We start from the raw sequence: 16,982 nt of genomic DNA, 5'->3' as shown, positions 1-16,982 counted from the left end.
ATATCTGTACTCTAACCAGTACTAAAACTTGACACCGTACACTTGCGATAGTGAAAACACGCAACAGTGTGGGATGGCTAGGGTCTAGGAAGGGTCTTAGGGTCCCCGGATAGGCTTAGTATGGGTTGGTTAAGGTCCGGTTGGGTGGAAATAACTGCTAGAGTCGAGAACTTCCGTTGGAGTGCATGAAGGGGAGTCGCGATTTAGGGCTGTAGCTTTGTGGTTTTTAATGGGCTGGAACGGGCTGAACCAGAGGCTTAAGTTATGTCTAAAATTCGAGTCTAGGGCTTGGTTCGGACTTGGTTCGAGTTATAATCGATAGGAAGTGGTATGGAACGCCTAAGTGCCATAGTGTCACTTTTTGGGCAGCTTGTTTCTATATTGTTCGTTGAGCGTGGTATGAGGTTCACTTATGGTTCGAGGATGGGTTAGGGCCTTGGGCAGTAGGTTGTGATGTATTTTATGTATGGGTTAAGTCCCGAGTCGATTGGTACCTCCTAAGTGGTTCAATTCAATTCGGGTGTCGTATGTGTCCGAATACGCCTTACGGGCTGTTTCGGGTATAAATTTTAGTATGTCAAGGCAGCATGTCCAAAGAAGATTCAACAAGGTTCACGATGTTCGTAAGTATGTATAACGTGCAAAATAATTATTTTTGAGGCATGCGATTTGTCTTGTGGCCAAATTATGTTACGGGTTTGAAAGCCGGAGAACGTGTCTAGGGACTTCCCCAACTTCTTCGAATGAATTATGTTATGTTAGGGAGTAGACATCTAGTCCAAGGGCTGTGGTGATCCTTGTCGGCTCAGTACTGTGGTTTAGTCTGATCGAATGATTTATGTTACTGGGCCACTTACGTTGAACAGAACTATACGCAAAATGATTTACGATTATGACGATGATCACGAAAATATGATTTTAAGAAATTTTTTATGTAGGAAAGTCGCGTTATATATATTTATGCTTATATTATCCTATATACTAGCTATGTTTAAACTGTATAATTTTTATTAGGTATTACTTGTTATTTACTGTTTATGTATGCTGAGTCAATAAACTCACTAGACTTGATCGATGCAGATGATGTAGTTGAGGAGGCGAGAGGCGGTGACAATTGAGCAGGCTCAGACTAGCTAGTAGCAATGCAAACTCGATGATCTTGTAGTTCACGAGAGTTTTTATTATGCATGTTTAAAACTATTTTATCAAATTTATACTTTAGTATTGGGGATCAGTAAATCGAGACTTTTTATATTATGTTAAAAAAAATTTAAATTGTGGTGGATGTTTTATATTGGAATTTTGATGGTTGTGGTATTTCAAATGATGGAGTTTTAAATATTGGTGACTAGTAAGATCTACTCAAAATTGGTTTTCATCTTATTCTTCTAAAATGATGAAAAATCTGATGCTTATTGTCATGTGAACCACTTACAATTTAAATAATTTTTATTTATGATATTTCTTTATATTTTTTTCACAATTACACTTAAAAATCTACAATAGAAAGGATTTTAAAAGTTTAGGCAACCAAAATTACATTTTAAATTTTCTCCTAGCAATACTATTATATAATTCCAAAAACAAGAGAAGACTAGAACCTTAATTTTCTAGAAAGACTATCGTGTCATTGAAAAAATGATATAATATGGGACTTAAAGAAAAAAAAGTAAAATACTACAAATAGAATGTCGACCAATGGACATCCTTAAATCGTGAACCTCGCACAATCTGTCGGCTCCACACGTGTACTAGGCCTTCTTCACCAGTTCGTCATATACATATAGTAATATAATATATAAAGTAAAAATAATGATTAATTAAAAAACCTTTATTAATTTTCACAAATTATTTAGTCCTGAATCCTATTTAATTATTCTATGTTTTTCAGCTGATATTTAACTTTTTGGTCTATCTTCTTTCTGGTATGTTCTTCCTCCTTGCTTTTTTGATTGGCCCAGATTGGGAGTTGATTAGTTATTATGGTTATTTTTTGGTCAAATTTATGAATAAGCCTTTTTTTAGCTTTGATCATTTTCTATATGTTTTCTGGGTTCCTTCCATCTTTTTGCATGTTTGTCTGCTTGAATGGATTATCAGTGGAATATAAGAGATTTTGGATTGTTTCAGTAATTTATTGCTGGTTATTGTAATATTCTTCATGCAAATAAGATCAAGATTCTTGAAAATCATGGTGAATTATATTAATTTGCTGCTGAATTAGTTTGATTTTATCCATGCTCTGTTGGTGGGCATCTGGATTTCCAGCTTTGCTCTTGAAATTTTGGTGTTATGGAATCAAGCAATTACATTTTTTGTCATTATTTATGTTTCTAAAAAATCATAGTTTACATGGAGGGATTTGATTTTACGGTGATGTTTTTTGTTTTGTTTGTTTTCAATAATTCAATTGTGAAATATGGTGTTTATGAGAGTAATCTTGATATTTGCTGCGAGAGACAACTGCCTCAAGTCATATGTTGCTCTCTATGACCTGAATCCATAATTTTATGGAATGGGGGTTTTCCCCCTTTTGCTTTGCATATTATACTTCTTCTCTTCATGGTTAATCCTTTCGTATGTTTGTGGGTGAACGTGCTTGGCTAGGGTGAACGGGTTGGGATAATACGTGGTGGCAGAGCATTGACATAGTTTGCGTGACAAAATTGTATTATTTCAATACAAAATGGTAAAGATGTAAAGGCCGAAGAAGGGAGTGGCATTGTTTTTATAATAAGAAGCATAGAGTTTGGAAGTAATGCATGCATGGTTAAATTACTCTCTCAAGTGCAGATTTGACCTTATAAAGCATTTAAATAGTTTCGTAACTAAAGAAACGTATCTACAAGCACGGGAATCTGAAGGTAAGGAGCAATTATTTAATTTGTTGCTAAACACTCTCAATGATATAATTTCCACGGTATAAGAAATCCTTGTTGTATGATAGATTTTCTTGTAATACAAAACAAAGTTTTGCCCTGATGATATCTTGCCAGAATCTCTGCACCGGGATCCTACGTCATCGTGAATAAGTTTCCCAAGTTTTGCTTCGTTTATTACTTGTGTTTTCTTATCCTATCTTTGGAGTGAAACAATCATGATTTCACTTGAATTTGTTGTAACTTTCTCGTATTTATCCATATCTTTTTTTTTCTCCTGCCAATCTTGATACCATAAATTAACATCATCTTGTTCTGAAGTGGAATTGTTCTTCAATCTTTTTTTGGCGTAGATGATCTTGAAGTATAAAGCTTATGGTTTCCTGTTGTATGTTTTGTGATTGCCAAGTGTTCGAAAGAAAACAAAGTTTTTGCTAATCATGATAACGAGGATTATTTGTCACTTGGCTTTGTAGTATCTTAACTGCTGTTTATTTAGTTTCAGTCATTTGTATGAAAATCAGTTCTTCACTAAACTTTTTTTGTTGCTTGAAAATTCAGGCACCAAACCGACTCTTCATAGTTTTTATCTGAATGGAGGGTGCTAAAAACTTCGAAGAAAATGCTCCTCCTGAGTCCTCTCGTGCACAAGTCCTTTCACCTCCTGATAAAGGTCAATTAGACAGTTCTTCAAGAAACAAAGGTGGGAATGAAGAAATGGAAGTTTCTAAAAACACATTTTTGAATGATAATTTCAATGGGTTAAGTTCCGAAGAGAGTCTCAAACCCGTAACAGATGATATGACTTCAAGTTCTTCAGTAGTAAATGGCGAACTAGAAGCATCAGAGCTCAACATTTCTGTACCTACAGTTGTAAATGATGCCGTGAAAGAGAATATGGAATCGCCATTAGCTGATAATGTGGTTTCAACTTCTCCAGCTGCACAGAGGGAAATGAAACCTTCAGAACATGATATTGAAACACCTGTGGTTGTAAGTGATGCTTCATATCCAATAGAAATGAATATTAAAAGTCAGAAAGTCAATATCTCGGAAATTCTATTGCCACAGAGTTCATCAAATAGATTGGAAGAAAATATTGGCAACGCATCTGCAATGTCTATTGGCAATAATCCTGATGGATCTGCAGTTGAAAAGGATGCTCCTTCTGTTTCATCTACCGATGTCAGAAATGGTAATGCTGCTCAGCTCATCGCAAAAGTACCTGTAAGTTCCTCGGAGAGTCAGAAATCCACAGGACAATCTAAACGAGCTGATAATATGAAACTAAACAGAGGTCAAATTGACACAGCAGCACCTTTTGAATCTGTCAAGGCTGCTGTTTCGAAGTTTGGTGGAATTGTTGACTGGAAAGCTCATCGTGTTCAGACGGTCGAGGTATAAACTTCTTTAGCTCCTTTTTTAACTTTCATTTGGGGTATTCTTTTAAGTTTTTCATGAGAAGGAATTGGTTTTCATTTCTGTATCTATGATTCTTATGCATCATTAAAACACTTTTTGAATGATTTCGTGATTTATCAAATGTACAAAAATTGTTGCCGCTTTAATTTATAATGTTTTGAAACAATGTTCTCTCCCTTACAAATTTGTTCACCCAAAATATTTGATTTTTCCGATGATATTGTAATAATGCGAACAATCATCTTAGTGTGTTCCTGTGTCCTATCTTATGTTGTGCAAACACCTGATAGTGAGAGTGATAGAGGCCAAGGAACTGCAGTGCATTACCCTACTTAAAGTTCTCCAGTATACGTAGAATTAGTGATTCCGGTTGCATGCAGAAACGAAAGTTCATAGAACAAGAACTGGAGAAAGCACAGGAGGAGATACCATCATACAAGAAACAATCGGAAGCTGCTGAAGAGGCAAAAATTCAAGTTCTAAAAGAACTAGACAGCACTAAAAGGCTCATAGAAGAATTGAAGCTTAATCTTGAACGAGCACAAACAGAAGAGCACCAAGCAAGACAGGATTCAGAACTTGCTAAGCTAAGGGTCGAAGAGATGGAGCAAGGGATTGCTGATGACGCTAGCTTTGCAGCCAAGGCGCAGCTTGAAGTTGCCCGAGCAAGGCGTGTGGCTGCAGTTACCGAGCTTAGAAGCGCTAAAAATGAACTGGAACAGCTCAAAAGAGACTATGCTGTGCTGGTGACGGAGAAAAATGCAGCAGTGAGCAAGGCAGAAGAAGCTGTCTCTGCAGCAAAAGAAGTTGAGAAGTCAGTGGAGGATTTGACCATCGAATTAATTACTGCTAAGGAATCCTTAGAATCTGCGCATGCAGCACATCTGGAGGCAGAGGAGCATAGAATTGGAGCAAATATGGCGAAGGAGCAAGACACTCTCAATTGGGAGAAAGAACTAAAGCGAGCGGAGAAGGACTTGGAGACACTGAAAGAGCAGATTGCATCTACAAAGGTTCTCAAATCTAAGTTAGACATTGCAACAACATTACTGATGGATTTGAAAAATGAATTGGCAGCTTACGTGGAATCATCAGTGAGTACAGAAATAAAGGAGCCAGAAAAAAAAACTCGTGGTGATATTCAGGCAGCTGTTGATTCAGCAAAGAACGAACTTGAGGAAGTTAAACTCAGCGTGGAAAAAGCAACGGATGAAGTTAAAATCTTGAGGGTGGCAGCTACGTCACTAAAATTAGAACTCGATCGAGAAAAGGCAGAACTTGCCGCCATTCAACAAAGGGAAGGAATGGCATCGATTGCTGTTTCATCTCTTGAAGCTGAGCTGAATCGGACAAATTCCGAAATTGCTCTTATTCAGGTGAAGGAGAAAGAAGTGCGAGAGAAAATGGTTGAGCTTCCCAAGCAACTACAAGAGACAGCTCAGGAATCCGATCAGGTGAAGGCACTTGTTGAAATGGCTCGTGGAGAGCTTCGAAAGGCTAAGGAAGAGGCAGAACAGGTGAAGGCAGGCGCAAGTACAATGGAGAGTAGATTGCGTGCAGCTCAAAGGGAAATTGAAGCAGCAAAGGCTTCCGAAATGTTGGCATTAGCAGCTATAAATGCATTGCAAGAAAGTGAATCTGCTCAACTAAACAGTGACGAGGATTCACCTACTGGAGTAACTCTTTCATTAGAAGAGTATTATGAGCTTAGCAAGAGAACTCATGAAGCAGAAGAGCAAGCCAACATACGAGTGGCGGCTGCTATCTCCCAAATTGATGTGGCAAAGGAGTCCGAGTTGAGGGCCTTGGAAAGGCTTGAGGAAGTCACACAAGAGGTAGCTGAAAGGAAAAATGCACTAGAAATTGCAACACTTAAGGCTGAGCAAGCGAAGGAAGGAAAGCTAGGTGTAGAACAGGAACTACGAAAGTGGAGGGCTGAGCATGAGCAAAGACGGAGAGATAGTGAATCTGTTCCACCAGCAATTAATGTAAGTAAAAGCCCACGAGCAAGTTTTGAGGAGTCAAAAGCTTATGAACCCAGAAATTTCGTCAGCATCCCTGATGTTTCCACCCTTCATCAGAGATTGAGTCCAAGGTCATACAAAAGTGTCACAGAAACCGATTCGTCACCCGATGTAAGAGCTCCCGCCAAGAAAAAGAAGAAGTCATTCTTCCCACGGATTTTCATGTTCTTGGCTCGAAAGAAGGCACAAGCTAATAAATCAGCTTGATTGTTTGTCTATATGTACTGGTGAAGAATGTTTTTTAATTATCATGTGGTATATTTTCAGCTTGCTTTCGTTGATTTTTTTTCCTGAGTATCACCTCAGTTGAATCTTTTGTCTTTAGAATTATAGTCTGTATTCATAGACATGGTGATTGTTGTATTTTTATGTGTACATTAGATGAATAGATGTGTGGAATAAGTCTTGTATGGCTTACAAAGAACTTAAGTTGTACAGCGAAGAATGTAACTTTTGGGATTTAAAATCTCTGTTACGAATTATTTTTTTCCATGCAAGGTTTGTATATAAGTATGTAAAAATATGCCTCATTCTACAGTCAAAGCCTTCCCATAATGAATTGGTGTATATGCACTTTTAGGGTTCCTTCGATGCTACAAGCTCCCACATAGTTTGGATGGACAAGATTCACACACATATGTGATTTTAAAAAAATTAGTGGACCCCATATATGTGTGGCTAAATTTGGGTCCTTGATTCTATCATAGGTAGTGCCTCTACATGTAGGATGGAATCAACCATTTTTAGTAACTTCTCTCCAAGTGAAATATTCCTCTTTCCCTTTTTAAAGTTATGACAGAAAATAATAACTTGTGGAAAATGTTCCGTCAAAGATTTAGGAAACAATTGTTATTTAAATAATAAAGTGGGAAATGTTTTTCTTTATCATAAATAGCTTTTCTAAGTATAAAGGATTGTTATCCATTTTTTGACCTTGTATTTATGACCAAAATATATATATATGCCAAAATAATATTTATAAAAATTTATTATACTCTTTAATAGGAATGCTCAGTTCAGAAGAAATGACAATTCTGATTCATTGTTTTAATTTTCTCTCTTGTTTATTGTTCAGCTCGAAACCGTAATGCAATAATAAGAAAAATGTTGCTGAAATTTTTCAGAAAGCCCAAAGTTAAAACACAACTCGACCACAACATACTCAAAACTCCTCCAACTATCACATGAAAATTTACATGATGAAATGAAATTAGTATTTATGTTAAAATGAAAAAACAGAATGCGACCGATCGAAGACTAAAGTACAGTTTCAAGTATGTCACTGATCATCCGTCGTTTACGCTAGTTTTCTTCACAGCTTACTCAAGATTTTTTTATTTTCATGCAGGGTTGTCGGATTCTCCCGGCATCGTGGCCACAGTTGTCGTATCTGAAGCATGTCAAGAGATATTGATCGTTCAGTATCCCGGCCATTTGCATCAATGAATACACAACCATCGGCCCCACACAACGAAAGCCTCTCTGCATCAGATCTTTGCTTATGAGTTCTGATCATTTTGGTGTTTTAGTTGGTACTTGTTTTGCATGACGAAACACATTTCGTACCTGTCTGTGGTTACAAAATGCCAGCAGTAGGCGCTAAAGGAACCATACTCTTGCTGGATCTACAACAAGAACCGGAGATGAATGTAAGTGTAACTCTCACAAGAGTTCAACTTCTATACCGTCACTAATCACGGGCCCTAGTTGGTTTACTTTTACGAGCAAAAGGCGAAAGAAACACATCACCCCTAAACTGATTGGTGGGTAATCGGTTTTTTTTTTTGTACAAAACGCAGCGGATGTTTTAAAATTTTATTCGACATTCAAAAATGCCTTTGGACATTCGTATGGTTTAAGCATTAAGAACGTACGTAGAAAGTTTATAATTTTTACCTTTAGAGAATTAATCACTTGGCTCCAACTATTACGAGAATAGTAGAAGTATTCTTTGAAAATCATTTCTTCAATCTCCAAATCAGATCCACAACTGGATTATTTGTTACCGTACTAACTTGCACTAGAAAATATAAAAGATATTTTGCATAGAGAAAAAAAACGAGAGGCGGATCAAAATCCCCTTTTTTCTTTGATGGAGGCCGAAACTTGGAGATAATTTTTAGGTGTAATTTTCGAAAATTGCAATGATATGGTGGCTAGGGTTTGTGTTCCTTAAACTTGAACCATTGACTTAATTTCCATAATTGTAGATTTAGGTTTCTTAATTAACATTAGTGAGCTTGATTAATTAATGAGATTAGTCCAACTAGTTTGATTAATTAAAGTCCATTAAAACTTTACTTATTTAACATGTTGGACGTGTACTCCTATTAGCCCATTATGCATACCTTGTTTTCATTAATTTTTTATCAACTCAACTTTTGAGTTTAATTATTTAATCACTTAAATGTAATGAATTCAACTCCTTAAATTTATTCTATCCAAATTTTTATTATCATAAATCCAATTTCTTGAATTATTATCTCATATTTTTAATTATCGAAAATTAAACACCTTGAAATTACTATATCATAATTTTGTATAAATTTAACTCCTTGAATTTATTTTCTCAACGGGAACAAATGACCCAGTGCTTGTGTGACCCTCAATGGTTCAGAGATACATCAGTCGTAGGTTCACCACTGAAATGTTTACTACTCGTTTTTCTTTAAAATATACTAATTTTTTTCTATAAGCTTTCTTATATGCTTTTGGCCGAATATATATACACATAAATATATTTTTGCATCATTTAAAATAATTCATCAACTCACTATTTAAAAATCCAAAAGGACGCCCTGCAAAACGTAAAATCGTGAAATCAAACCTAAAACTAGCATTTTTCAAAAGTAGCATAAATATTTTAAATTCTCTCAAAACCTCTCAAAAGCATAAAACTCATGAAATCTTTAAAATAATCTTAATGCGGAAAACTTGCAAAGGTCCTCGGGTTATGTGCACCATCAGTCCAGCTAATTCAACCACCAAGTCATCCAACATCATCAAAATCATGCTCACATTCATCATTCACACATAGTAAGTCTATTGACTCGGCAAACCTTAATCATGCTAACAAGTAATACTTATACATTCACAAGCAACATTGAAAGTTACATTTAAGAAAATAGCATTTCGTGAACATGCATAACTTTAGATCATTTTTTTCCTTTCATCATATACGTATATGTTTCCCTTTTATTGAATTCAGATCATTAATTGTGACTTTCGTTTTAGCTTTTGGTAGATGGATCCATCTACGTATAACTATGGTTCCAGGCGACGGAGACATCAACGATACTTTTACCCGTCAACTGAGCCTTGGCCTTACATATCATCATATCCTTTCGTATTAGTCACAATCAAGTCATCTCCTTCAACCTTTCATTATATTCATCAGTTATAAAAATCCATGCATGTATATCATTTTTCTTTTAAACCAACCAGGAAACATTTCTTTTAGCATATATCGTTTTTCATCATAAAATCCCATAAACTTTTAAAATAAACATTTTATCATTCAATAAAGCATTCAGGGCACTGCAAGGATATCTAACATTTTTCAGGTGTAAAATGACTGTTTTGCTCTTGAAACCGTAACTTTCTCAATCTATCCAAACTTAACATAACAACTTACAATACACCCATAAGCATTTCTTAGACGTAAACTTAAGCTCTCCGACTAATTTCTCACTTCGTTTTAAAACTTGAACATACGTCTCGGTTTTAACCCGAATCGACTCGAAACTTAACTAAACCTTACAAACTTGAACCATAGCTTATTAACACCTAAACATACCATATACAACCCAAATCAAGCCAATTAAAACCCTGGATCAAGCCTAGGAAGCCTACTGAATTTTCATGCCCATGTTCGAAAACCCTAGCCCTAAGCCATCTTCAAACCCTTCGACCCTAGCTCTTGACCGACCCAACCAGACCATACACAACCTTCCTAGGGACATACTCGAACCCTTAACTAGCTACTGTACAAGCCCTACCTAGCCATGCAAGCACAACCACAAACCGTGCGACCACCCCTAGCGTCTATATAGCCCTAGCGTTCGTACCAACCTTCCTTTAGCCTATCTAGGACCACTACAAGAAAAACGTCATACAACAACACACATACGACAACAGTTTTTGTGAAAAACCGTTGTCTAGAGTTTTTCACAACGGTTTTAGAAAAAACCGTTGTCTTTTGGGGGTCAAAGACAACGGTTTTCATGGTCAATGACAACGGTTCTGTGAACCGTACAGAACCGTTGTCTATTAGCGCGTTTTTTGGGATAATCGACAACGGTTTATTAGGTTCTGTGAACCGTTATCTATTAGCGCGTTTTTTGGGATAATCGACAACGGTTTCTTAAGAACCGTTGTCGATTATCCCAAAAAACGCGCTAATAGACAACGGTGTTCTTGACCCGAAAACCGTTGTCTTTGACCTTAAAAAGACAACGGTTTTTTAAAACCGTTGTCTTTGGCCCCCCAAAGACAACGGTTTTTTTTAAAACCGTTGTGAAAAACTCTACGACAACGGTTTTTCACAAAAATCGTTGTCGTATGTGTGTTGTTGTATGACGTTTTTCTTGTAGTGGTCCTAGATAGGCTAAGGGAAGGTTGGTACGAACGCTAGGGCTATAGATGCTAGGGGTGGTCGCACGGTTTGTGGTTGTGCTTGCATGGCTAGGTAGGGGCCAAAGACAACGGTTTTTGGGGGGCCAAAGACAACGGTTTTAAAAAATCGCTGTCTTTTTAAGGTCAAAGACAACGGTTTTCGGGTCAATGACAACGGTTCTGTGAACCGTTGTCTATTAGCGTGTTTTTTGGGATAATCGAAAACGGTTTTAAGAAACCGTTGTCGATTAGCGTGGTTTTTAGACAAACAACAATGGTTTTGGAAAACGTTGCCAAATGTAGCAACAGATTATCAAAAAATCGTTGCTAAATATAGCGATAGTTTCATATAACCGTCGCTACGTTCACATTTGCGACGGTTTTGTATCATTAGTCGCTAATTATAGCGATGGTTTAAAGTCAAACCGTCGCCTGCTAAAATTTAGCGAAAGTTTAGTGACATCCGTCGCTACATTTAGCGACAACGCTACATTTAGCGACGGTTTAGAACAAACCGTCGCTATATTTAGCGACGGTTTATAGCCAAACTGTCGCCAAAATAAAACATGCGACAATATTTCAAAACCCGTCGCTAACTTTAGCGACGGTTTTTTCTAAAACTGTTGTGAAAAACTCTACGACAACGGTTTTTCACAAAAACCGTTGTCGTATGTGTGTTGTTATATGGCGTTTTTCTTGTAGTGGTCCTAGATAGGCTAAGGGAAGGCTGGTACGAACGCTAGGGCTATAGAAGCTAGGGGTGGTCGCACGGTTTGTGGTTGTGCTTGCATGGCTAGGTAGGGGCCAAAGACAACGTAACGGTTTTAAAAAACCGTTGTCTTTTAAGGTCAAAGACAACGGTTTTCGGGTCAATGACAACGGTTCTGTGAACCGTTGTCTATTAGCGCGTTTTTTGGGATAATCGACAACGATTTTAAGAAACTGTTGTCGATTAGCGTGGTTTTTAGACAAACAACAATGGTTTTGGAAAACGTTGCCAAATGTAGCGACAGATTATCAAAAAATCGTTGCTAAATATAGCAACGGTTTCATATAACCGTCGCTACGTTCACATTTGCGACGGTTTTGTATCATTAGTCGCTAATTATAGCGACGGTTTAAAGTCAAACCGTCGCCTGCTAAAATTTAGCGACAGTTTAGTGACATCCGACGCTACATTTAGCGACGGTTTTGAACAAACCGTCGCTATATTTAGCGACGGTTTATAGCCAAACTGTCGCCAAAATAAAACATGCGACAATATTTCAAAACCCGTCGCTAACTTTAGCAGCGGTTTAACTTAATCCGTCGCAAAATACGGCGACAATCTCATCAAAACCGTGGCTAATTTAAAATTCGCGACGCTTTAAACTAATACCGTCGCCAACTCACTATAAATACCCTATTCCAATCAATTTTCCTTCCCAACACTTAAAATTTTTCTCTCTTACACAATTTCATCTCTTCACACAACACTTAAAATTTTTCTCTCATACACAATTTTATCACTTCACACAACACTTAAAATTTTTCTCTTTTACACAATTTCATCCCTTCACACAACACTTAAAATTTTTCTCACTACTTCACAACACTAAAATTTTTCTCTCATACGCAATTTTATCACTTCACACAACAATTAAAATTTTTCTCTCATACACAATTTTATTACTTCACACAACACTTAAAATTTTTCTCTCTTACACTTAAAATTTTTCTCTTTTACACGATTTTAGTTTCAATTGTTAGTTTCTTTTAGATTTATTAAATTATTAATTATTTTAAATTTTTCAAAACAAATTAGCGACGGAATGCTTGATTAAAGACCGTCGCTACGTTTAGCGAAGGTTTGTATATGCAGACCGTCGATAATTTTAGCGACGGTTTGTATATGCTATCCGTCGTTAATTTTAGCGACGGTGTTTTTAGGCTGACCGTCGCTAATTTTAGCGACACTTTGAATAAAACTGTCGCTAATGGATTTAGCGACCGTTTTAATATACCGTCGCAAATGCTACCTACCACAACGGGTAAAAACCGTTGTCGTTGAACAGACTTTCAACAACACCCTCAGTTACAACAATTTTTAAAAGGCTACGACAACGGATTTTATCCGTTGTCGCATGCCTTTTTTCTTGTAGTGGACCATGACTAGACCCCCTTAGGACCCCTGACGTGACCCTACAGTAGCTAGCAGCTACAACCTTCAATAACCGCAAAATCGAAACCCTAGCTTCTTTAAAACCAAGAAACGTGCAACCCTTATCCTCATTCGTTCCAGCCTTTATCCGAGACCTAGGGGCTCTTAAACCTACTGAAATATGTCCCTACCATGGAATCCCTTTTGTGCATCATTAACATGAAGATTTGTGCAAAGAAAACCATTTTTTTTATGTATACGCCATAAAAATGAAATATTAGAAAGTATGTCATATTTTTCATGCAATCATGTTAAATACACATAATATGGTATGAACGATGAGTGAAGAAAGATTAAGGCATGCCTTTGCGTATTTCACATACGAAAAACAATTTGAGATGCGAAGAACATTGGCGGGGAGGGACGAGAACTTGCTGCGTTTTTGCTCTTCAAAAAACCGATGTAAATTCCTTGAAAATATGGTGTGTGTGTGGCCCTGAGTTTGAGAGAGAGTCCTAGTGTTTTTTATGAAGCTTGGTGTGCGTGTGTTTTGATGTGTAGGTTAGGGTTTTGCTATTCAAGTTTTCATATAAATAATTGTGTAGTAAGCTAGGCCCAATAACTTGGGTATAATAGACCCATTAGATAGTAATAAAATTATTTTGTTTAGAAAAATTTTCAAAAATATTAACCGAGCATCCAAAAGTCTCTATTTTTGTCAAAAGCCGACTACCAGTTTAAAAAACGACTCGACGTGTAAAACATCTCAAAAGGCACCATTTTCGCAAAGACCATTTAAAATATACCATATATTAAATAATGAAAAATTATAATTTAATAAAAAAAACATTTTATTTATGGTCCCGGTCTCCTTCATCGATCGCGCGTCTCGAATAAACTTTAAAACGCAGTTTTAATGCATTCTAATAGAAAACTCTCAAACCCATTTTACGTGTTGGATTACATGCAGTTGATTACATGCATTCTAATAGAAAACTCTAAAACCCTAGATTTGCATGCAGTTGGATTACATTATTGCATTTTGGATCTTACAACAACACTTTGTGATTCATGACATTTTCTTTATTCGGGCTTATCCTAATTTTCCTCATTCCTTGCACCAACATTTGATAACGAGAATGTCATAAATCATTTTCTGATTAAACTCATCGAATCATGGTAAGTGTAAAGTCCAAATTCAGTACACGTAAAACTCATGCATTTATTAAAAAAGTTAAATTATTTATTTAAGTTTAAAATGATTTTTGAGATGCGTGATTTATGAATTTGCATTATTTTAAATTATTTATGTTTATGTAATGCATGTTAAAATGTTTTATTGAGTTTCATGTTTTAGGCGATTATTCGATGCAGGATCGAAGAAAAGAGCCGACGACGATTTTGGCGATTTTAAAATATGGTATTTTATTTTGAGTTAGGAATGGGGTATTTTAAATGATTTATTTAGTTTTAGCATTTTAAGAGCCTAATTTAATTATTATGTGATTTTATGGTTTTTAAACTTTTAAAATTTATCAATTGTGTATTTTATTTTGTTAATTAGGGGATTTTGTAAAAGTAGTGGGGATTTAACTTTTTAATCAACATTTTAATTCTTAATTAAGCAATTTTATTACTCCTAATTTATTAAAACACACGCGCACACAATTTTACACACACACTTACACGTTCATTTTGAAGGAGGGTAGGGTTCTTGAGTTCTCATTTTCAGCAGCCTCCATATCACCCTTCCCCTACAATTTTTTGAGATTCACGTTGTTTTGGTTGGAAGAAAACGTGCCACAATTCATCCCAGATCAACCCTCGCATTCGTTCCACTTCGGTATCGTCGTTTCAAGAATTTTGAAAGATCAAGGCATGTATATTCTATTATTTATGCATCGATCTCGTCATATTATGTGTTGTGATGTTTATTATGCATGAAAATCCTGGTAGTTGTGAAAAAGTTTGAGAAAAAAACATTTGAAATGATTTTTGGATTCAAATTTTTAGATCTGAAAACGTGTCTGCTGTAATTTTGATTACTACGAAAATTCAGTCGATTTTCTGGAAACGATTTCAACATATAAAACGTATTAATTTTCGATACCTTCGACTTGACAGTAAATTCGCAATTTTTGGACAAGAAACGAGTGAGTTATGATCGCTTTCGTGGGACTGCTCAAACAGTGATTTTATGAAAATGTGTTCTTGACGTGTTCTTGAAGTTTATTTGTTGCACACTTCGTTGGGTGATCGCTGCTGCATTTAGGTATATTTAGTATGAGGTTGGGATGGTTTTAAGTACTTCTTTCGTGTTGATAGGCATTTGGTTGCTTTAGAAGTCGTAGGAACCGTGTTGGTGTCAAAATGTCGTGTTCACGGGTTGTGTTGCGTTGTTTGTTGTGCGTCGTTGTTTTTTGGCATTGTGTGAGTTTGGAACATTGCCATAGCGTCTTAGATTGAGTCTCATTGCATTCGTTCGAGTCATTTGAGCGTGACTCTTAAAATTGCATCAAAATGTGTTCTTTTGGGTTGGTTGTGCGCAGCGTTAGCACCGCAACACTCACCAGGGAGCGCCGCAACGCCTGTTCTGTGCAAGTCTAGCACCACAGCGCTACCCTTGAGGCACCGTAGTGCTAGACCTGTGGCCTTGCTAGCGCCGCGGTGCTAGTGACTAGCGCCTAGGCGCTAAGCAGTGCCGCAGCGCAGCGCTGTCCAACGCGGGGTGTTTGTCCATGACTTTTAAACCACTATTTTTAGATCCATGTCTTCCTTGTTTGGGAAAAGTTCACACTTCATATAGAGATTGTTTTGGGGTTCTATGTCATGGTTTAGTACGACGAATAAACGAGGCCATGTCCCGAGTGATTTAGAATGTCATAAATAAAGTGTCATTTCGGGTGACGAGCATGGCTCTTACGTCTAAGTTATGGAAATTAAGTGCATGAAAACATGTTAGTATGTACAACAGTGGCCCCAAGCGAGATCCAACGAATCCCTCAACGCCATGTAAGTATGTTCGACGTGCAAAAGAAATTATTTATGTTTTCGAGGTATGCTAAATGTCTTGTGACTAATTATGAACGGGTTGGAAGCCGGTGAATGTGGCCGGGGAATTCTCCACCCCGGTAAAGCATGACCGAGTTTAAATCAGGATTGGAAAGCGGTAAAGCATGACTAGGGACCAATCCACTTGGTAAAGCATGACCGGGGATCTCATGTATATGGTAGTGGATTTTCCCTGCTATCCCAGTACTGTGGTTTAGTCTGATCAGACGCATTTATGTATGGGTTACTTGCTTTGAAACATATCTCTACACAAAATGATAAAGTTTATGTATGTTCAAGTATGTATGATGCAAGCAAGTTTATGAAATGTTTTACGATGATGGCACGTCTATGTTTACGTTAATACGTTCAAGTTTCAGTATTTACGCTCTACTTTAAAATGCATGTAGTTTTATTATGTACTACTTGTTACTTCCAGTTTATACATGTTGAGTCTTTAGACTCACTAGGCTTGATCGATGTAGGTGAGGACGAGTACAAGGAAATGAGGGGTGGGGACCAATGAGCCGGCTTGGACTACGCAGGAGGCTAAGAATGTTGATTCAAATACTCTGATTTTTACGAGATTGATTTTGCAAACTTTGGTTGTAATTGTTTCTACTTCGAATATTTTTAGACGAACAGTTTATCTTTATGGCAATTTGAATGATTACTATTTATTTAAGAAATTTTTTATTTTTCCGCAAATTTTAAAATAGTTTAAAATTACGGTATGTTACAGTTGGTATCAGAGCGATGTTCTTGTAAAGGGTTATGCGCACTGCCAGTTGCGTGAAGCTCACGAAGTCACACCTCAAGTCTGTATGTTTTAAAGTTTTAAATTATTTCGTG

General features: G+C 36.8%; 1 protein-coding gene across 4 annotated transcripts; it reads left to right on the top strand.

The window, feature by feature from the left end:
• The first annotated feature begins 1,783 nt into the window (after positions 1 to 1,783).
• Positions 1,784 to 6,813, top strand: LOC140837292 (protein WEAK CHLOROPLAST MOVEMENT UNDER BLUE LIGHT 1-like). Of its 4 annotated transcripts, none has more exons than XM_073203412.1 (3): positions 1,784 to 1,925; positions 3,441 to 4,277; positions 4,682 to 6,813. In XM_073203412.1, exons 2-3 carry the CDS (start codon positions 3,474 to 3,476, stop codon positions 6,530 to 6,532), a joined length of 2,655 nt encoding a protein of 884 aa, XP_073059513.1. In that variant the 5' UTR covers positions 1,784 to 1,925; positions 3,441 to 3,473; the 3' UTR covers positions 6,533 to 6,813. The 4 variants fall into 4 exon arrangements, with proteins under 4 accessions (XP_073059513.1, XP_073059514.1, XP_073059515.1 ...); XM_073203413.1 differs by lacking the exon at positions 1,784 to 1,925 and adding an exon at positions 1,944 to 1,985; XM_073203414.1 differs by lacking the exon at positions 1,784 to 1,925 and adding an exon at positions 1,992 to 2,194.
• The last annotated feature ends 10,169 nt before the right edge of the window (positions 6,814 to 16,982 follow it).

Source organism: Primulina eburnea, chromosome 7, assembly GCF_022965805.1.
Source record: "Primulina eburnea isolate SZY01 chromosome 7, ASM2296580v1, whole genome shotgun sequence".
Classification (NCBI taxonomy): domain Eukaryota; kingdom Viridiplantae; phylum Streptophyta; class Magnoliopsida; order Lamiales; family Gesneriaceae; genus Primulina; species Primulina eburnea.
This window is presented reverse-complemented; position numbering and strand designations above follow the sequence as displayed.

Excerpts from the sequence above, each read along its gene's own strand:
- LOC140837292 (XM_073203412.1), top strand. The coding sequence starts at position 3,474 with ATGGAGGGTGCTAAAAACTTCGAAGAAAATGCTCCTCCTGAGTCCTCT. Across the intron at positions 4,278-4,681 it reads ATCGTGTTCAGACGGTCGAG|AAACGAAAGTTCATAGAACA; the intron begins GTATAAACTTCT and ends GGTTGCATGCAG.